Source organism: Pongo pygmaeus, chromosome 8 (genome assembly GCF_028885625.2).
Source record: "Pongo pygmaeus isolate AG05252 chromosome 8, NHGRI_mPonPyg2-v2.0_pri, whole genome shotgun sequence".
Lineage (NCBI taxonomy): Eukaryota > Metazoa > Chordata > Mammalia > Primates > Hominidae > Pongo > Pongo pygmaeus.
Genome location: NC_072381.2, coordinates 50,802,403 through 50,824,001, shown reverse-complemented (window position 1 = coordinate 50,824,001; position 21,599 = coordinate 50,802,403). Strand labels below are relative to the sequence as shown.

General features: G+C 51.2%; 1 protein-coding gene across 1 annotated transcript; it reads right to left on the bottom strand.

Moving 5' to 3' along the window:
- Nucleotides 1-11,910: 11,910 nt before the first annotated feature.
- LOC129006165 (NUT family member 2D-like) lies at nucleotides 11,911-20,975 on the bottom strand. The gene is given in 8 exon segments (XM_054435557.1): nucleotides 11,911-12,956; nucleotides 13,289-13,405; nucleotides 13,886-14,268; nucleotides 14,711-14,850; nucleotides 15,821-15,949; nucleotides 17,907-18,606; nucleotides 20,664-20,821; nucleotides 20,823-20,975. Coding segments are annotated over 8 exon segments (2,418 nt in total). The 5' UTR covers nucleotides 20,828-20,975; the 3' UTR covers nucleotides 11,911-12,170.
- Between the last annotated feature and the right edge of the window lie 624 nt (nucleotides 20,976-21,599).

The window sequence follows — 21,599 nt, the reverse complement described above, 5'->3', positions numbered from 1 at the left end:
TTCAAAAATAGTCTCCTCATTGCACTTCAAATTAAGGGACTTGGAAAAAGGGGAGCAGGGAGCTGGGTGTTTAATGGGTTCAGAGTCTGATATTGGGATGATGAGAAAGTTCTTGAGATGGATTGGCAATGATGGTGAGAAAACAATGTGAATAAACTTAACGCCAATAAACCCTGTACTCAAAAATGATTAAAATGGTAGTTTATGTTAAATCTGTTTTACCTCAATAAAAAGTAAATAAAGTTTTGTTCCCAGTGGGCAGGTAAGTAGGGGAAACTCTCTTGCCACCACTGGGCAAGAGCCTGAGAAACAGTTGGGCACCCCAGCAGTGTGAGCTCTTCTGAGGGCAGTGGTGACAGCCTGAGAGACAGTTGAGTGTAGCAAGGGCAGGTGCAGGTCCCTGGTCCCAGAATGTGAGTGTGGCAAGCCAGCCTTGACTTCTGCCTGCCTAGGAGGCATCCTAGGAGATGAGCCTGAGTGAGCAGGGGTGAGCTCTGTGTGTCCTGAGTGCAGCAGCAGATTATCTGTCCGCCCGTGCAGAGAGGGGAGGTGAGACCTGGTTTGGCTGAGAATCCCCAAAGGCCCAAGAGCTCCCTAATCTTACATTAAAACACAAAAGAGAGCTCAGCAGAGGCTACCATGCCCGGCTAATTTTTGTATGTTTAGTAAAGACAGGGTTTCACCATGTTGGCCAGACTGGTCCCGAACTCCTGACCTCAGGTGATCCACCTGCCTCCACCTCCCAAAGTGCTGGGATTACAAGCATAAGCCACCGTGCCCAGCCTTCATTACCATTTATTATTCATTTTTTGATTATCATTTGTCTCTGCCTATCAACCATTGTGCTCATCACTCACCTGACAAATATCACGTCTTGAGTAGATACTTGTAGAATGAATGAATATGATTTCACTACAAGACCTAAGGAGTGAAGGCATAATGGTGGACTACTAGAACAGGTGTCTCTAAGTGTGTTTGTATAAGACATTCGAGACCTCTAGAATGTCTCTTCTACTAGAACTCAGCCTTGATGACCTTACGCCCAGACATGGAGAGCATTCATGAAGCATTGAAGGAGGCTGGCCTGCAGGGAAGCAGTCTTGGACAAGTTCAACCTGCCCCCATGCCACTTCAACAATCAAAATTTTTATCACTCCTCCTTGCTTCCTTTTCTCCTTCAAAAAGCATAGAGTTTTTCATGGGGTTGCACATCATTCATTTTACAAACCCTATTAACATCATTTCATTAGAAATGACATCCTAACCCCAATTAACTAAGAAGTACATAATGCAGAATAAGCAGCAGTTTGCCCTAAGACCATTAGCAACATTCAGGGACATATACATTTTCCTCAGTTTCTTCATTGTGCTAATGGGCAGTGAAGAGTTGGTGTTTGAGAACTCCTCAGATAATTGGTGTGCTGTCAGGGGCATTGCTGAAAGCAGGAATCTTAGAGGCTGGGAGTCACCGTGTGGGCAGAGGAGGAGACAGAGACTGTGTGGAGAGGTGAGGCTCTGTGCTGTCAGTGAGGGCTTTTCTCTGCCCCATCTCTTCCAGTCCCTTTTTATCCCTGCCATCCCAGGAATGATGGAAGTGCCTGAGGAAGACTACCTGGGCTTCCTGATGAGTTACTGACAGACTGCTTCTGTGGGAAAAGAGGGTCACCTGCAAGCCAGACAGTCCAAATCCTCCCTGAAACACATCACTCTCCACTCACTGCTTACCAATTCCCTTCAAGGCTGCTCCAGCTGCACATTTTTAAAAGTTGTTCTATTCAGTGAGAAGACATAGACACAGGGAGGGGAACATCACACACCGGGGCCTGTCGGGGGGTCAGGGGCAAGGGGAGGGAGAGCATTAGGACAAATACCTAATGCAGGCAGGGCTTAAAACCTAGATGATGGGTTGATAGGTGCAAGAAACCACCATGGCCCATGTATACCTATGCAATGAACCTGCACATTCTGCACATGTATCCTGGAATTTTAAAATAAAATAAAAACCTTTTAAAAAGTTGTTCTATTAAGATATGGTCTGTGGTTTGGGAAAACGGTGATTCCTTGTCCTGTTCTTGGAGAAATATTTCATTTTGTAGGGATGACTGGCCCCGGGGCCCAAAATCTCACTGTCAGTCTGCTCTGGTTCTCCAGCAAATGCGTTGAATCAGGGTTGATGGTGGCAGAGATGGGTAGTCAACACCTCACCATCGTGGTCCTTCCCTGGCATCACTGGCCAAGCTTCACTCTGGTGAATTCCACATATAAGGCTTGCCCAGCCCTGTCTCATTCTCTTGGATGAGCCACAGCCATGCTACCCACCAGGACCAGGCACTGCCTCTGCACACTCTGTGGATAGCAGTCATTTCCCTGAATCCATGAAAGCATCATCTGCTTAAACCACTATTTCTTAGTGTTGTTTTTTGCAACTTTCAATTCCACAATTTCTGTTTCATTCTCTGGATAAATTGGAGAACACTTGTGAAAATTCCTCATCTCACAGTCCATTTTCTGTAACATCAGTCTTAGCTCTTTTAAAATCTTGGGCCTTGCTCTCTTGAAGTTTTTCTGGGATTGAGGCCAGTGGGATGGCAAAGCTGCTGTCACTGAGGTATGGCCTGGAGAGTCCTTGCGTGTCTGGGGGAGAAGGCAGGGCCACCAGCACAGGAGCCAAGAGAAGGGGACGACTCCAGGGGATGAAGCCCAAGGAAGACTCAGCATGTCAGCTGCAGATTAGCACGGGATGAGGCCCTGAAGTGTGGGTGACCAGCCACTCACAGGGGGAATGAGGCTCTTTCGCCCTATTTCTCATGGGGCTGGTATGTGGGGCCCCAGGTGTCCCTGTGCTCAGATCCTCAGCCTGCAGGGAGCCCCTGTCAGCCCCTCCATGGGAGTTGGGAGTTAAAGGGGGCCATGAGCAGCTCTCCTGGGGGGATTTCCTTGTCCTGGGACAGGAGCATCCGTCTCTCAGGCCCCACCTGTCCTTTTGGGCTCCAAGCGCAGAAAGCCGCAATCTCGGTCTTCACATGGAGACCAAGTGTGTCCCAAGCCAGGCTGCAGCACACACATGAGGGCTTAGGTAAACAGGCCAAAGCCCACTGCTCCCTCTGATGAGGGCAACTGTAACAGAAAAGGAAGTGGACAGACTTCAGAGAATGTCAGGGAGCTGCCCCAGAGGTGGAAGCCAGGAACGTGGGACAGCTGGTGCCTGACTGAGGGCGCCCATCACCACAGCCCATGTCCTTGTGCATTTCCACAGGGTCAGTCTGGCTCCAGCATTTGCTCTGGAATAATAGGGCCCCACAGCACTGACGATCATGACCACCTGTCTGCCAGAGAGATGCGAGAGAGACTGAGGAGAAGAGTGCCCTGTGTGATGCTCCCTGGGCCAAATGACAGGACAGGGCCTCTCGGGCACACAGGCTCCAGACTCAGCGTTTATATCTGGCTCATGAGCACGATGACTCTGGGCAGCAGAGTAGCACACAGTGGACGCATGCTCTATATTGAGTTAGGCAGGCCAGGAGCTGACTGCTGACAATTGGCCTGGCCACATCCTTGCACTTCACTGTACAAGAGTCTCAGGGTAGAGTGAGGTGAGCTCTGAGACCACACCACAAAAAACTCATGGCTGGGAAGACCAAGCATGCCCAGGACAGCTATGTAGAATATGGTTGTTGGGTCCCTCACACCATCTAAAGCAGAGGCTCTTAAATAGCTGGGGTTAGGATACCCCCAAATCTTCATTGAAATTTCCAAGCCCATCATGGACTCCAAATTTTGCTAGATTGCCTGAGGGTCCATGGACTCCTGGACAAGAACACCCTGTACTGGTCAGCAAATTTGCCATGACAGAGCCTGGAGGGTCTTGCCTTCAGGACCCTGCCTGATACCTCCTTCCAGAGAACCATCTTCCAGCCCCTAACATATTTTCCCGTCCCTGTAATCATGCTAAATGGAACTGGGAGACACTGTATTAGGGTTCACCAGAGGGACAGAACCAATAGGATATATAAGGGGAATTAGCTCACATGATCACAAAGGCAAAGTCCCATGAGCTGGAGAATGACAGCGTGGCACCCAGGGGAGCCAGTAGCATGGCTCAATAGTTTGAAAGCCTCAGAACCAGGGAAGCCACAGGGCAGCCCCCAGTCTGAGGCCAAAGGACTGAGAGCCCCCAGGAGGCTGCTGGTACAAGTCCTAGTGTCCAAAAGCCAAAGAACCTGGAGTCTGATGTCCAAGGGCAGAAGGAGAAAAAGGCATCCTGTTCTGGAATGAAGAGACAGGGTGGGGTGCGGGGGTGGGGTGGGAAGGGTAGAGAAAGAGAGAGGGAGAGAAAGAGAAAGAGAGAGGGAGCACTGAATATCCCCTTTCTTCTACCTGCTTTGTCCTAGCCATGTACCCCAGCTGATTGTATGGTGCCACCCACATTGAGCAGGGATCTTCCTCTCTCCATTCACTGACTCACATGTCAATCTCCTCTGGAAACACCTTCACAGACACAACCAGGAACAATGCTTCACTAGCCATCCAGGCATCCCTCAATCCAGTCAAATTGACATCTACTACTAACCATCACAGATATACAGCATCAAAGGAGGCAAATGTGGAAAAATAAGATTCACTCTGTGCTTTCTACTCCAGCTGAGGCTACGAGTGCTCAAGACCACCCTCCCGGCATTACACTCATCCCAAAGCCTCCACCTGTTTCCGGGAGCACAGATACCACATAGGCCATCGGATACACCCTAGCAAGGTTCTCCCCTGAGGTGGGACTCAGGGGGCCCCCTGAGGCTTGATAGGTGTCAACAGTTTGCCTCATTGTAGCTTATGCCACAGAATGATTTTGAATAGGGATTACAGTGCCGGTTAATTTGCAGCATAACTTTTGAGTCCAATCATTTCTTTCTTTCTTTCTTTCTTTTCTTTTCTTTTTCTTTCTTCTTTCTTCTTTCTTTCTTTCTTTTTCTTTCTTTCTTTCTTTCTTTCTTTCTTTCTCTCTCTCTCTTTCTTTCTTTCCTTTGTCTTTCTCTCTCTCTCTTTCTTTCTTTTTTTTTTTTTTGAGACAGAGTCTCACTCTGTCTCCCAGCCTGGAGTGCAGTGGAGTGATCTCGGCTCACTACAACCTCTGCCTCCTGGGTTCAAGCAATTCTCCCCACCTCAGCCTCCCAAGTAGCTGGGATCACAGGCACGTGCCACCACGCCTGGCTGATTTTTGTATTTTTAGTAGAGATGGGGTTTTGCCATGCTGGCCAGGCTGGTCTTGAACGCCTGACCTCAGGTGATCGGCCCGCCTTGGCCTCCATGGACTCTGTCCTGGTATCCTTATACTGTGTGGTTGCCAAGTGTCCCCTGGCCTAGGGTTAACTGTGCAAGATGCTTGTGAGTATTCAGAGTGTTGTTCCTAATAAATGCACTTCATTAAAAACAAATGTTCTTGATGAAGTAGTAAAAATTATTAAAGTTATGAAATTTCAATCATTAAAAATGAATATTCTTAATAATGTGTGATAAATTGAACATGCAGGCATCACACTTATGCATATCAAAGTGAGTGGGCAAAAGAGTAGATTAGACACAGATAATCTGCTGTGTCTACTGTGTCTAAAGAGGAAATCGATGACATGGATGATTGATAAATGTAAAAAGTCAGTTAGAATGTAGCACAGAAAATATGAAAGAGGAGTTTATGAACACAGAGTCTACTAGCACCTGAATCTTGGACTTCCTACCCTCCAGCTCCAGAACTGAAAGAAGTAAACATCTGTTGCTTAAACCACTCAGTCTATAGTATTTTATTATAGCACCATAAGCTTGAAGAAAGAGCTGAAATCAATAACCTAACACCTCAAGGAATTAGAAAAAGAACAAACTAAACCAAAAATTAGCAGAAGGAAGGAAATAATAAAGATCAGATAGATAAACAAAATAGAGAATAGAAAAGCAATAGAAAAAATCAACAAAATCAAGAATTAGATGTTTTAAAATATCAACAAAATTACAAACCCTTAACTGGACTACTTGCGAAAAAAAGAAAGAAAACTAAGATAACTCAAATTAAAAATGAAAGAAGGGACATTACAACTGATGCCACAGAAACAAAAAGAATTATCAGAATTATGAGAGAATACCACTAATACTTAAATGCCAACATATTGAATAACCTAGAAGAAATGGATAAATTTGTAGAAACATACAACCTACCAAGACTGAATCACAAATAAATTTTACAAATTGGAACAGACCTATAACTAGTAAGTAGATTGAAGCAGTAATCAAAAACCTCCCAAAAAGAAAAACCCAGCCCTGGGAAATTCTACCAAAGAATCAATTCAATTCTTCCAAAGAATTAAAGAAAGGAAATGCTCTCAAACTCATATGAGGCCAAAATCACCTTGATTCCACAACCAAAGCCACAAGAAAAGAAAACCAAAGACCAATGTATCAGGTGAATATTGATGCAAAAATCCTAAAAAAATTTTAGTGAACAGAATTAAACAGCACATTAAAAGGATTGTAGGCTGGGCGCGGTGGCTCATGCCTGTAATCCCAGCATTTTGAGAGGCCAAGGCGGGTGGATCACGAGGTCAGGAATTCAAGACCAGCCTGGCCAAGATGCTGAAACCCCGTCTCTACTAAAAATACAAAAATTAGCCAGGCGTTGTGGCAGGTGCCTGTAATCCCAGTTACTCAGGAGGTTGAGGCAGGAGAATCACTTGAACCTAGGAGGCAGAGGTTGCAGTGAGCTGAGATTGCACCACTGCACTGCAGCCTGGGTGACACAGTGAGACTCCGTCTCAAAGAAAAAAAGATTATATATCATGACCAAGTTGGATTTATACTTGGAATGCAAGGATGAGTCAAGATACAAAAATCAATCAAGTCATACACCACATTAATATAATGAAAGACAGAAACCACAAGATTCAGACAAAGCATTCAACAAAATTCAACACCATTTCATGATTTAAAACACTCAACAAACTAGGAATAAAAGGAAAATACTACCACATAATAAAGACCTTACATGAAATGCCCACAACTAACATTATGTTTACTAGTGGAAGACAAAGCTATTTCTCAAGGTACAGGAGAAAGTCAAGGATGCCCACTCCTGCCACTTCCATTCAATGTAGTACTGGGCCAGAGCAATTAGACAAGGAAAAGATATATAAAAGGCATTCCAATTGGAAAGGAAGAAGTAAAATTATTTCTATTTACAGATTATATGGTTTTATATGTAGAAAACCCTAAAAATTCCACCAAAAAACCTGTAAGAACTAATAAATGATTTCTGCAAAGTTACAAAATGCAAAATTAACACACAAAAATCCATTGCAGTTCCATACATTAGCAATGACCAATATGGAAAGGAAATTAAGAAAAAAATTTCAGACCAGGTGCGGCAGCTTACACTTGTAATCCCAACATGTTGGGAGGCTGAGGCAGGCGGATCACTTGAGGCCAGGAGTTTGAGACCAGCCTGGCCAACATAGTGAAATCCTGTCTCTACTACAAAAACAAACAAATAAACAAACAAACAAACAAAAACAAAAAACCCACAATTTTATTTATAATAGCATGAAAAAGAACAAAATACTTAGAAATAAACTTAACCAAGGAGGCAAACAACTTGGACACTAAAAATTACAAAACAACAATGCTACAAGAAACCAAAGAGTATATAAATAAATGAAAAGACATCTCCATGCACATGGATTTGAAGACTTAATATTGTTAAAATGTCCATATTACCTAAAACAATTTACAAATTCCATACAATCCCTATTACAGCATTATTCACAGTAGCCAAGAGATCCAATCCAAATATCCATTGGTGGATCAAAGGATAAAATATGGTATATACACACAATGGAAGACTAAGCAGCCTACAGAAAGAAGGAAATCATGTCACATGCTAGGACATGGATCAATCTCAAGAACATTATGCTAGGTGAAATAAGCCCATCACAAAAGGACAAATACTTTCCTTCATATGAAGTATTTAAGGTAGTCAAAATCACAGAAACATAAGGTAGTGGTTGCCAAGGGCTGGGGGTGGGAGTAGGGGGGAAATTAGTATTTAACGTGTACAAAATTTCAGTTGTGAAAGATAAAAAATTTCTAAAGATCTAAATTTCACAATGATGTGAATATACATAACATTACTAAATTGTACAATTGAAAATGTTTAAGATGGTTTTTTAAAAAGGAAAAAGCATAGGAATAAATTTCATGACCTAAGACTAGTTAATGGTTTCTTAAACATGACATCAAAACCACAAGTAACAAAAGAAAAAATAGATAAATTGGACATCATCCAAGGTTAAAAACTTTTGTGCTTCAAAGAGTACCATCAAGAAAGTAAAGGACAACCCATAGAATGGGAGAATATTTCTGCAAATTATATCTTGTAAAGCATTTTTATCTGGAATATATAAAGAATTCTTATAACTCAATGACAAAACACAAACCAGTTAAAAATTACTAAATGTTGAGTACACATTGCTCCAAAGAAGATATACAAGTGGCACATAGGTACATGAAAGAGGTTCAACATCAGGGAAACACAAATGCAAACTACGATGAGATGCAACTTCAGAACCACTAGGATGACTTTATCAAAAAGAGAGTTGATAATAAATGTTGGCTAGAATATGGAGAGATGCTGGGACCCTCACACAGCTAGTGGGTATATAAAATAGTTCATGTACACTGGAAACAGTCTGGCACCTTCTGAAATGGTTAAACATAGAGTTTCCATATGGCCCATCAATTTCACTCTTAGGTATGTAGCCATGAGAAATGGAAACATACATCCCCAGGAAACCTTGTACACAAATATTCTTAGAAGTGTTATTCACAATAGCCAAAAAGTGAAAAAAACCCAAATGTTCTTAACGATAACTGGATAAATTTTAGTATATCCATTAATGGAATATTATTCAGCAACAAAAAGGTTTGATGTAATGATACATACTAAAAATGTAGATGACCTTGGAAATATTATTCTAAGTGAAAGAAGACAGATGTGAAAGACACACATTGTATATTCCATTCATAGGGCATCATGCGACGCTGAAGTTAGAATCAAAGTGAGCTACAAAAGGGCAGCCACCTGGATCAAGTCCATCCTGGTAGCTGTCAGAAAGCACAGCATGTTCACTAACGGGGGCCAGCTTTGCTCACATTGTCAGATGGAGTTTCCCAGGAGGCTGTGGCTTCTTCAGGGATCTGTCATCCAGTGGTGAAGGGAGGGGTCTCTGGAGGCAAACCTGCCGGTGGCCACCCCAGCTGCACTGGCTGCCAGAGAGTGACCTGGCTGCGTGAGCAGGGAGGCCAAGCCGACCAAGAGCCTCAGTACACCCCCAGCACCTGCTGTGAGCAAGCTGCATGGCTTCCCCAAGCGTGGATGTGACGACATCATGGGTATTTACAGATTCCTTTTCACTGCGTCCCAGGCTCTCCTGGTTCATGTGTGATACACTGCACTTGGGGTGGAGGTGTGCTGACAGTTGCAAAGGGCCGAGCCTTTCTTTCCCGTGGCTCTGATGCACGGTTTCCAGATACCGGTCATGAAGGAAGTTCTTGAGATTATGCACCTTGTCCTAGTCACATAGGGCTGCTAGGACAAAGTGCCATAGACTTGGGGGTGGTGGCGCATATTTTAAAAAAAATGTATTTGTCACAGTCTGGAGGCTGGAAGTCCAAGGTTAGCATCCCAGTGGGCGAGGGTCTGGTGAGGGCTCTCTTTCTGGCTTGCAGATGGCTGCCTTCTCACTGTGTCCTCGTGTCAGGGAGAGAGCTCTGGGGTCTCTGCTTCTTACCAGGGCCCTAATCCCATCATTAGGGCCCCACCCTCATGGTCTCTTCTAACCCTGAATAACTCCCAAAGGCCCAATCTCCAAATACCATCACGTTGGGGGTTAGGGCTTCAGCACAGGAACTGGGTGGGGGATATGTGTTCAGTCTACCAGAGCCCCCCAGTCAGCCCCACTGTGCCCATTTAGGGGCAGATTGTAGGGCTCAAGTGGGACACAGAGCTGGAGGAAGCACAAGTTCTGCCTCCTAGGAATGGCTCAGACAAAACAAGGACAGGGACAGTGGGATACACAACAGCCAGTGGGGTAACCAGCGGGAGCCCCAAGGTGTCACTTTCACCCTTAGGTGAGGAAGTCGGTTGGGCACCCACACACACCAGAGTATGGACCACGTTCCCTTCAAACACGGCTCACTTAACATTCCTAAACCCTGCAAAGGGGCAGTGCTACCTTATCTCCTGAGGATGGCCCTGAATGTAGAGGAGTCACGGGAGCTGTCCACATCACCCACCAGTGACTCTTCACTCCCCACATTTTCCCCAAGGGCCTGATGTGCACTGAGCTGGGGAAGCCCTGCCAAGATAAACTCTCCTTCCCAAAGGCCACAGAAGATGGCAGGACTCCGACCCTGCCCACATCGAGCAGAAGGGAAGGGGCAGAGGGGCATCTGTCCGGCTGACTGCTGTGTTCTGTGGGCAGATGGGGCCAGAGAGGACCCAAACATGGCTCCCTTTGTCACTTGGCTGAGGGGTCAGGCCACCGTGTACCGGACAGCTTTGCCACAACAGCCTCTGCTGCTGGGCCAGCCCCCAGCACCATGACCACAGCTCTGCGTGCAGGCAGTGCTGGGACAGGTGCCCTGGCAGTCACAGGGGTCCTGAGCCAATAAGGGCCCTGGGGGAGGAATCAGAACTCAGACTGTGGAGAAGAAGGTGTTGGCCAGGAGGGAACCAGGGTGGATGCTGGGTCCTGTCCATGCTGGGATCTGAGATTCTAAGAGGTGGGTTAGGGGTAAAAGGGGCAGAAGTTGGCCCACGGCGTGAGAGGAGTTCAGCAGAGATTGGGAGGACAGGACAACCTGGGGAAGAGCAGAGTGTCCTCCCCAGCCTCGGTTCCTCTCCTGATGCAGTCCTCATCTCACTCATAGACTCTGGAAGTCTCCCTTTGGTGAACACCTAGCCCCCGACTCCCAGGGCACTTCCCAGACAGCCGATGCCACATCCCAGGCAGCCCCTGCTCTGCCCTTGGGGTCTGTGCCTGGCAGAAGGGCGGCTGACCCTCGGCCCCTCTCAGCCTGGGCCCCAGCTCCTCCTGGCCCTGGAACCAGCAGACACACCCACCCTGCACCTGGTGACTGGTCATGCTTGTTCCCATTGGTGATGGTGTGTTGGGAGGCAACTGTTTTAGATACCAATGTAAATCTGTGTCTACATCAATTCCACATGAGTTCAGTCCTCATATGGGAAGGGAATCATAGCTGTGGGGGGCTCCATGCAGGACCTTGAGGTCCCCAAGGCCAGTCCCTGTGGCCACAGCAAGAAGCAACTGCTTCAGCTAGTTGGGCAAGACTCTCTCCTGCCCAGAAACAGGCAGAGGGACTTCCCCTGCTCCCCACCCATCGTCGTATCCCAAACACACCCGTGTGGACAGTCACCTCAATGTCTCCTCTCAGCCCAGTGCCCACGCACTTCCTGATGAGGGTTAAGCAGGAGCAGCCTCCTTTCCGCATGTTCATGTTGCAGGCGGCTGCCTTCTCCTCAGCTCCCACCAAGCAGAACAAGAGCCAGCCAGCTCCCTCCAATCCCAGGACTTTCCAGGGATGCTGATAATGATGGGAGGCCCCAAGAAGCCTCCCTAAAGCAGGCAGGGCCTTGTGAGTGGGTGGTGGGAGGGATCAGGGCTTCCTCAGCATCTGTCAGTCCCTGGAGCATCTGAAGGGGCTCCCTACGCCAGGAGGAAAGAGTGGGGCCGGCCCCTGTGGGTTCCCAGAGCCTGGCATCTGCCAGTTCCTCTGCCCTCCCTCACAGACACCCTCCACGGAGCAGCACAGCACCGAGGACAGAGGCAGCAGCCCTGAGAGCATTTTCCAACACAACTACATTTATTCACATTTACACACGAGGCCCCCAACGCACTGCTTCCCACCCCCACTCCCCAGCCCCTTCCCCCCAGACCCTCCCTTCCTGCCCTCCCCGTTCAGCCACCCTCTCCCTCCCCTCCCTCCCCTACCCTCCAAAGCTAAGGCCCAGCAAGATCAGCACTGGGGGAGAAGAAGCTTTTCACTGCTTTGGGGCATCAGATGCCAGAGCCCCATCCTTGGGGATTGGCCCCAGAGAGCCTGCCCAGAAGCCCCTACTGGCTACAATGCTGCTGCTTCTCCTTCCTGGAGACCAAGGGGTCACCCTTTCTCTTTCGAGACTGTGAGGGGTCACCCAGCCCCCAAGTCAGGGATTGCTCCCCAGAGACCCTGAGCCCAGGCCCTGGGTGGGGTGTCTTTTCAGCAGGGGACGGGCTTCCAAAGAGAGGTCGCTTCTTGGACTTCGTGGCAGGAGAGGGTGCTAGGCTGAGGCCTCTTCTCTGAGCAGATGGGGACTGATGAGTTCCCTGGGGTCCCCACTTTTCTGGGCTGAGAAGGCCCGAGGCAGGGACAGGGCTCTGGGGTAACCACCAGGGCAGAAGCTTGTGCTGGGAACCCAAGAGGAAGGCCAGGCTGGGGAGCTCCTCCTCCTCATTTGACCCCTGAGCCAGCCCATGTGACTCCCTGACAGGAGACCCTCCAGGGAGATCCAAGGCATCCTTGGTCCCCAGGCCAGGGCTGGTGGGTCTGTGGTCCTGGGGAGGGGAGGTTGGCCGGGCAGCCCTCAGCCCAGGGGAATCCTGACATCCCAAAAGCACAACAGAGTCTTTGGACCTGGCCATGCCAGTGTGTGCTCTGCCTCGTCCCTGAGGGTCCCGGGCAGCCTTCTGGGGTGGGCAGGTTTCCATGCCAACCCCTTGTTGGGGGTCAGGGATGTCTCTCTCTGCTCCTTGGCCAGCTGCAAACTTAGAAGAACTTGAGTCCAACTGGGCCATGCCATGACCAGGGGCTGCCCTCATATGCTGTTTCTCCTTCAAAGTTAGGAGGCGCTTCTCCACTAGCTGCGGGAGGAAAGGGGGCACTTACTGGCACTGCCCCAGGTGTGAGCAGGGCCCAGGGTGGTGGAGACCAGGGCACTTGGGTGGCAGGCAGGGAAGCCTGAGGCAGCTGGGCTTTATGTCAAAGAGAGAGGGTGTGGCTCTGCCGGGCATCCCGTTGGGCCTCACCGCAGCTTGCATGCTGACTCCCCTCCCTGGCTCCTGTCCATCCTACTCCCTCTGAACCTGCATCTTCCCACTCCAGAGTGGTTCCCCAAGAAGCCAGGCATCCCCGGGGGGGGGATTAGACAATCAGGTGGGCCTTGTGTGCCGGGTCCCTCCTGCCCCTGGGGTACCTGGGCAAGGGTGAGTCCTTCCTCCTGCTCCAGCTCCTGGCTTAGGGCCAAGAAATCCATCTGTGGATCTGGGGAAAGCAATTCTTCCAGGAATCGGGGGTGAATGACGGCCTCCACCTGGAAACAGAAGGAAGAAGGCATGAGCTTCCTGGGCAGGGAGTAACCTGGAGCCAAGAACACCTGGAGGAGATGCAGAAGCAGCAAGCGCCCCGTCCCCACCCTCCTGGGGCTGTCTCATATCATGGTGACCACCAGCTACAGACACAGACCACAGACCTGGTAGCATACACACACACAGACAGAGACACACAAACCACACACAGACACACAAACAGACCCACATATGACACAGGAAAAGACACAGACACAGGTAAGGTACACACTCCACACTCACACCCGCACAGACACACAAAGACACACAGTAACAAACCACAGACACAAACACACAGCAACACACAGACACACACAATCACATACACAGACACTCAAATCCATGGAAATACACACACTGCTGAGTAGCGAAGGAACAGACTTTAATTCCAAGGACCTGGGAGTGCCACCCCCTGGAATCCAGCAGACCCCAGCACTCCAGCCCACCTTGGTGACGAAGTCTTTCTGGGAACACAGCTTGTCAATGTAGCTCAGGAGGCCCGGGTCTGGGGGCATCCAATCCTCTTCCCGTGGCTGCTTCACTTCGCCCTCTTCCTGTTGTTTCTCGGGCTCCCCCGTGGCCCCGAGGGAAGGCCCTAGCAGTTCCTCCATGATGTCCATGTACTCCTGCACCACTTCTGGGGGGATCTCCTCAGGGACCTTAGTCTCTGCTGGCCTCTGGGGCCTGGGTGGTGGCAGGCGGGCCTTGGTCTCTGCTCGTCGGTGGGGCCGGGGTGGTGGCAGGCGGGCCTTGGTCACTGGCCTCTGGGGCCTGGGTGGTGGCAGGCAGGCAGTCGGGGCCTTGGGACCAGCCTTGCTGGGAAGGTACACTGAGGCAGAGAGAGAGGAGTATGGGCGTGGTGAGGGCCGCTCCTCCTGCTTGCACCACACAGGGGAGGGCAGGGCTTGGGGATGTGAAGTGGGTCCCAGTTGGGTCAGGTCCACCTTAACCACAGCGCCCCCGAAGGAGGCAGGAGGGGCACATCTGAGACAGCATCGCTTGGGAGGAAGTTTGGAGCCACCAATACGCCCTGTACTCTCCCCACTCATCCCTGCTTCCTGGGCAGAGCATATGTGGAGTTTTGGACAGGAGAGGGGAGAGAGTAGCTAGGAAACTCGACCAGGTCAATACCCAACATATGCTCCCAGAAACTGTCCTGTTGGAGGGAGCAAATCCCCCTCTTGAAGGGAAGCATGGGGTGTGGGGACATTGGCCTCCCTTGGCCCCTTTGGTCTTTGCCGTGGCTCCTGTGGGAATGTGGGAAGCCATACCTGGCTGCTTGACCACCTCAGGGGCCGGGGGTCCTCGAGGTTCAAGCCTCGGTGTGGCTGGAGGAGGCAGGCACTGGGGCCCCTTCATCCATTGTGATTTCTGAATCTGCATCTCCTCCTCAGCCTCAAACTCCAGGAACCTGGCGGTGAAGGAGGCCCAGGCTGCTGAGAGGGTCCAGGTCCCCTCCCCCCAGGACCAGGCAGCAACCAAGGGCAGGGATGGGAGGGAGTGCCTCGGGTGGGCTCTCCAGGCCCTCACTGTGTCCCATTCCCCAGTCCCAGGAGGAAGCTGCTCCCAGAGTTCTGGGCTCACCCTCCCTCACTCGGCCCCTGCAGAGCCCATGGCATCAATGGGGCTTCCTGACTCAAGTCAGGGCCATGAGGTCCAGGCAGGTCCCGGGGGACCCCTCCTCCAGGTTTCAGCTGGCCAGGAGTGGGGTGTATGGCAGAAGGCATCAGGGATGATGCCCAGATGCAGGAGTCCTGAGGCTAGGACTGTGGGCCCCCGAAAGATAACCCAGGGGCACGAGGCCTGGGAGACCCCGGGTCAGGAGGAAGCAAAAGCTGAGCCCAGAGAACAGGGCCCCTTTCCCCTGAGGCTGCTGTCTGTCTGTCTGTCTTCATGGAGGGGACTGCCCAGGAGCAAAGGCAGTCAGGCCAGAGATGGGTCTCATGGTGTCCCGGGCACAGGTCTCCCCAACCCAACTCCCTGGCCAGGCTGGGATGGGAGAAAACTGACTTCTGGCCACTGCTGTGAGGAGCCTGTACCCCACTCTTGTCTACAGTCACTAGTGCCCCTTCTCCCCATCCCCACAGCTGGAGGTGACCCACTTTGGGCTGTGATGCTGGCTGCTCCCGCCATGACCTCCAGTGTCAAGGCAGGGATGGCCCCAGGCCAGGCAGGGGGTGCTTCCCAATAGGGCAGGACAGAGACCCCAGAGCACTCTAGGTGGCAGGAGCAGCTTCCTGAGGGAGCCAGGGGCCCAGAGTGTCCTGGGTTTGTCCACACCCTCCTCACACTCCACGTTGAGAAGCCACCATGGCCACCGGACCTCTGTCATTCACTCTCACCCTGCCACGCGGGCCCTGCTCCCAGGACCCCAGACTCACTTTTCTGCTATCTCGTAGAATATCATCCGGTCAAAGTTGCTCGTGTGCTGCCATTCCCGCATGGCCCGCCACAGTCCCTCCTCCAGGGTCATGGTGGGCTTCCGCCGGGCCAGGGATCGGAGAACTGGGCTGCAAACCAGTGCAGTCAGTCTCAGCCTATAAGCCCACCCTTCATCCCAAGCCCACCTGGTCCCAACACCTGGCCCCTGTCCTCCCCACACCTGTCCTGCCATCTGTTCCTGTCCTGTTCTCCCCCATGTGGGCTCCTCAGGCCCCAGGACACACCCCCAAGATCAAACATCAACACAAGCTACCAAGTGGCCTCTCCGACTGCCCCTCGGGTCCTCACTGTTGAGAAGTGGACTCAGTACTATGGGTGGAACATGTGTGTCCCCAACATTCCTGTGCTGAAGCCCTCAGCACCAGTGTGTCAGTATTTGGAGGCAATCAGGGTTAGAGCAGGTCATGAGCGTGGGTCCCAGTCATGGAATCCAAGCTCTGATAAGGGCAGGAGGAGACACCAGGGCTCTTGCTCTCAGTCACGAGGAGACACAGCCAGAGACAGCTCTCTCCAGCCAGGAGGAGGGCCCTGACCAGACACCCAATCTGCTGTCACCTTGATCTGGGACTTCTGGCCTCTGGAACTGGGAGACATGAATGTGTCTTGATAAAGCACCCAGTCTACAGGATTTGTTACGGCAGAGCCTGAGCTGACTGAGACAGTGTGCACACAGGATGACCTGGGGGCAAGGGTTAAAGTGCAGGTTCCAGGGCCCCAGGACTGAGCATTCAACTGGCTTCCTGGGGACTCTGGAGCAAGGCAGCCCCTGGGGATGTAGCCTCAGGGCCCTGGAGCATGAGGAGCAGGAGCACATGTCCAGAACCAAAGCAGAGTGTTGTCCATGCCACTGCAAGCAGCAGGTCCAGATTCCACATTCCCACAAGAGCCATGGCAAAGGCCTGTGAGCCTGGGGCAGCTCCACTCCAAGAATCAGGGTCCCCAGTGCACCCAGACTCTGCTCCAAGGGGGAATGCAACCAGTTCCAGGGTGCAGGAACAGCGAGATTTTTGGGGATGAAGATGGGGCCACCTTCCACCTACACCCCAGGCAGGGGACTTCCCTAGGGGAATGGCCAGTGTGTCGCACGGTGGATGTGCTCAAGCTCCCGTTTGCTCGTCAGTGGGAAACACAGGGTGACAGAGGCGCCGCAGGGTGGAGAGAGGCAGGGACTGGGAATGAAACCACAAACTCTCCCAGATGCTGACGTTGCTGCCTCACAGCCACCACAGTCCATGGCCCTGGGCTGCTGGGCTTGAGGTGCACTCAGAGCTGTCACTGGAGCCCGTGGCTTTGGGGCGTGCTCTCCTAGATGGCCTAGTCCTGATAATGATAGTAATGGGGACAGCAATCATAATTGCTATCATGTAATGTGTCATAGCATGTGCCAGGCACTGTGCTATGCATGTCATATGTGAGCTCAAGTCATCTCTTCGCCATCATCTGAATGAAGCATCATTGTCCCTTTTTCTAGGAGGGATTGAGGGTGAAGATGCAAATACCTGCCTGGCATCGACCCCAGTGCGGGGCCCAAGACCATCCCCCTGTGCAGGCTCCACCACCACTGTGCTAACTGAACCTCGGCAGAACTGCGGGCACGTGCCAGGTTCCTGCTGGGCCCTGCACCTCCTCCCCCCAGCCCCATGTGAGGTGCTCCTGACCATCAATACTGGGTTAAAGGGGAGGCACTGGGGTGTGTACTCAAAGACCTAAACGCAAACCGTAGCTCACGTCACACCAGGAACCCTCTCTGACCTGGGTCTTCTGTAAACACTGTTGTGAAAATTATTGAAAGTAAGGATTGGCTGGACTCATGGGACAGTGATGGGCAGTTGAGATGAGGCCCCTGACAGTCTGTCCTGAGCCACAGCCAGATTAATATTGTTGAAAATGTATCTTCCCATAGTGCAACCCATCACCCTCACAACCGCCCTGCAAGCTCCCCTGAACAGCGTGACCTCCCGTCCATCCAGCAGCCTCTTTACGTGTGAGCTGCAAGATCAGCTCCAATGCCCCAAGGACACTCACATGAGGAAGCACGAAAGCGCTTCGGTGTCAGGACTCTGGGGAAGGTGCCTCCGGGCCAGGGGTTTGTAGTGCTGCCAGAGTCGGAAGTTCTCATAGACACTCTTAGGGTTACAGGAGTCATCTGGCGGGGCCTTGGCCTGGGAGGAAGCCAGGCTGCCCTCTCCATGAGTCCCTTGTTGCCATGGCCCAGCATTCCCTTGGGACACGATGGGGGGCAACTGGGCAGCCGGTGGTGGTGGTGGTGGAAGAGGAAGGCCCTGGGACCAGCCTCCCTCACCGGCCTGGGTGCCCCCAACCACCTGGGGAGCCATAACAGGCACCACAGGAGCAGCTGCCAGGAGTAGGGGAGGTGGACACACGACACCTCCACAGAGGGTGCCTGGAGCCTGCCAGACGAGGGGGGCCTGAGTTAGGACCAAGGTCTGCACCTGAGGGGCTTTCACAGGCCCCACCTCTGTCCCCATCTGGACAAAGACGTTGGAAGCCCCGGCCCCACTCGGGCCGCGGCCATCCTGTCCTTCCACCAGAGGTGTGCTGGGGAAGGCAGACAGCACCAGAGGGCCACCTGGAGGAACCCCTGCAGTCACAAGGGGCAGCCCGTGTGATGGGCCGGGAGCGGGTATGGTGAAGGGCAGAGCCGTGAACACAGACAGGGAGGTGCCAGGGTTCACGGTCACGCCCGGTCCCAGCACTGGGTATGCTGTGGAGACAAACGAAAGAGGTGAATGAGCTGGGGTCTCCAGGTCCACACTAGTCACTGGGGAATCAGAGGGGAGTCCCAACAGCTAAGGGCTTATGACAGGGAAACTCTGCAGCTTGCAAGTGTCCCTGAGTGTGCATCGGATGCTCTGTTCCTCCAAGGAGAGTGGCTCCACTAGAGAGCCTGGCCCCGGTCACCAAGACTCCCTAAACACTGTCTCCCAAGAAGCAACAGCCAAGCCTTTGCTGCCTGAGGGTCTGCCTTGGGTGTCCCTGGCAGACTCTGTCAGCCTCACAGGCATCTCCCAAGCCGTGGGTCAGGGATCAGTCTCTCAGCGGCTTGGTGGTCCTCAGCGTGCTCAGCAACAGGTGAGGGGCCCACCCCAGGGCAATGGCTCGGCACTCAGAAGGCCAACAGGAAGCCAGAAGCTTCCGAATATTATGGCCCCATCTCCTCTTCAATCTTCCTTTTCCTGAAGCTCTTGTAAATCCTTTTCTTTTGTAGCTCAAACACAACAAAAGAAAACCACTGGATGGAAATCTTTCCCAAGCCAGCACCCTAGGAACCCTGAAGATAATCCATAACTCGTCACACCCAGCATGGAAGTGATTGTCCTGGCACCACCCACAGCAAGTGCTAAATAGGGGTCAGATTCAGGCCACCCTTTCCTCAGTACTAGATGGTCCCAGCTGCCACTCAGGAAGCTCTGTTCCCAGGGAGCAGGTCTGAGAGGCAGTGGTGGAGTCCCCTGAGACAGTGTCACTGCATAGCCAGCAACAGCCACACACGATTAGAACACAGCCAGCAAATGGCAAGCAGCAGGGCTATCAGGGGAGGTGTCTAGGGATTTTCACAGCTGCTGGTCATGTTACAATAGGTAGTGGGACAAGGAGCCCATCTCTGGTCCTTCTTCTCCTTTGAGCTCCCAATAACTGAACATAGTGACCAACCAAGAACCAGGGGTTCTTGGGCCACGGGCCAGGTGAGGCAAAGTTGTCCGGAACTCATCCCTGTTCATTAGGACCTCATGCAGTCCCTAGTCAAGGGGAATAAGGGATACAGCACATGCACCTCAGCATTCAGGACACATATTCTAACTTGAATAATAATAATAAGAGAATCATCTTCCTATTTGTGTGCTACTCTCTTTCCTCTACTGAAAAGGAAACCAGCCTTTCCAGACCCTTCCACTGAGAACCAGCAAGAATCCACACCTGTCCCCTGTTCATGAGGTAGTATAAATGGAATAAGAGCAAATTCTTCATCTCCACAGTAAAACAAAGTGCAGAGGATGGGTCATGAGCTAGCAGACAAGAGGAAATGGGTCTGAAGACCTGAGCTTCCACAAAAGGGCAAACAATTCAGAACAACTCAGGAAACCCAGGCCCTGTGTTGCCTGAACTTCCCCATCTGCCCCCACCCCTGTTAAATCAAAGCCAACAGCTACCTGAACTGATGGAGAAGCCATGTCTGGGGAGGGAGCTGAGAGGCTCTGGGCTGTGGCAGTTACAGTAGCCCCCAGCCTCACCCACCCAGAGGCTGTCACTACATGCTCTGGCACAGCCAACCCACCCAACAGTTTTCTGGCTGAGACCACTTCTCCCCACTCCTCCCTAAGATCTAGAAAATTCCAGTCCAAATCCCTCTGAACACTATGGAAGGGCACCTTCCAGATGCCTGAAGACACGGCACAGGGTTTGGGCTTGCCTGTCGTCCTCCAGGGGCCACCAACACAACACGATCCCACCACTCCCTACAAACACACAATGACGTGACCTGTCTCCTTCTAGAAAGGATCAATCCATCCACTCCATCCTTTCCCCTACACGGTGTATTCCCCCAGGCATCTTGGTCCACCTCTAAGGAGCCGTCCTCCCTAACCACAGACTCAGGGTGCCATGGCCATCCCCAGGTGTGGTGTCCTTGGGGACATCCAGTCCTCCCTCCGTCCTTAACAGCAGCCCTATCAACTGTCCCCAGGGGCAGTGTCAAATTTGAATTCCCAAGGAGTTGAGGCATGGCAGACTCGGATAATGCCCCCATCCCTACAGGCTCACCTCCATTTGAAGCCATCCCCTCAGGCTGGGCACTGACAACCGCTGTCTGGCAGTTTCCGCAATGAGAAAAGTCAAGGGTAGGACCCAGAGAGTGACCTGGCTCAGCAGTTGCTCCTGAGTCCAGTGGAGCAGGTAAAATTTGAATGTAAATAGGTTTAGAACATAGGACCCCAGACATTCTGCAGAGGGGGAGGGGCAGTGGGCAGCTGGTAGGGGTGGGGGACATTCTGTGAGGGGCTTCGGCCATTAGGCAAGAACCTGAGTTTCCTTTCCAACTGGACGGCAGCAACAGAGATGGCGTGTGCCTCTTTAGGCAACTTTTAAATTGTCCTTTTGACTCACAGCAAAACCTCTACCTGATGTCCTCTTTACTTCCATTCTTTATCAACAGACCTACTTTTGTGCCAATCAACCCATGCTCCTTCCCACTTTGCCTCTTTCCCACTCTTGATGAATTTCAATGAGGGCTGCACTTCATGAACAAAATTCAGAACACGTTTTCAGTCTGAGAAACACAGGGGTTCTTAGGAAGGCAAGGGGACTGGGTGTTTGAAATCAGGATGGTCTCAGCTGATCCAGGCTATTAGGTGGCTGTGTGCTCATCATTGTTTAGGAAGCAATCTTTGTGCCCCCAGGTCATGTATGTTGCTGGAATCTCTGTCCACACCAGCAGGCCAGCCTTACTTCCCATCTCCTTTGCTGGAAAGCCTCAATCCAGGAAAGAGTGGCTATGCGACCTACAGCACCGAGACCAGAAATCCTTTCATTTTGTTTCCCAGCATATTGTGCTGGTGTTAAATGTTTATTTTTTATCTTTTGAATGATTTTAATTTAACCAAGCAATACTTTTCATGGCTTCAAATTCAAACTGTGCACAGTGGAACAGGCAATGACCAGCCTTCTTCCCATCTCTTTTCCCTGGCCACCACATTTTCT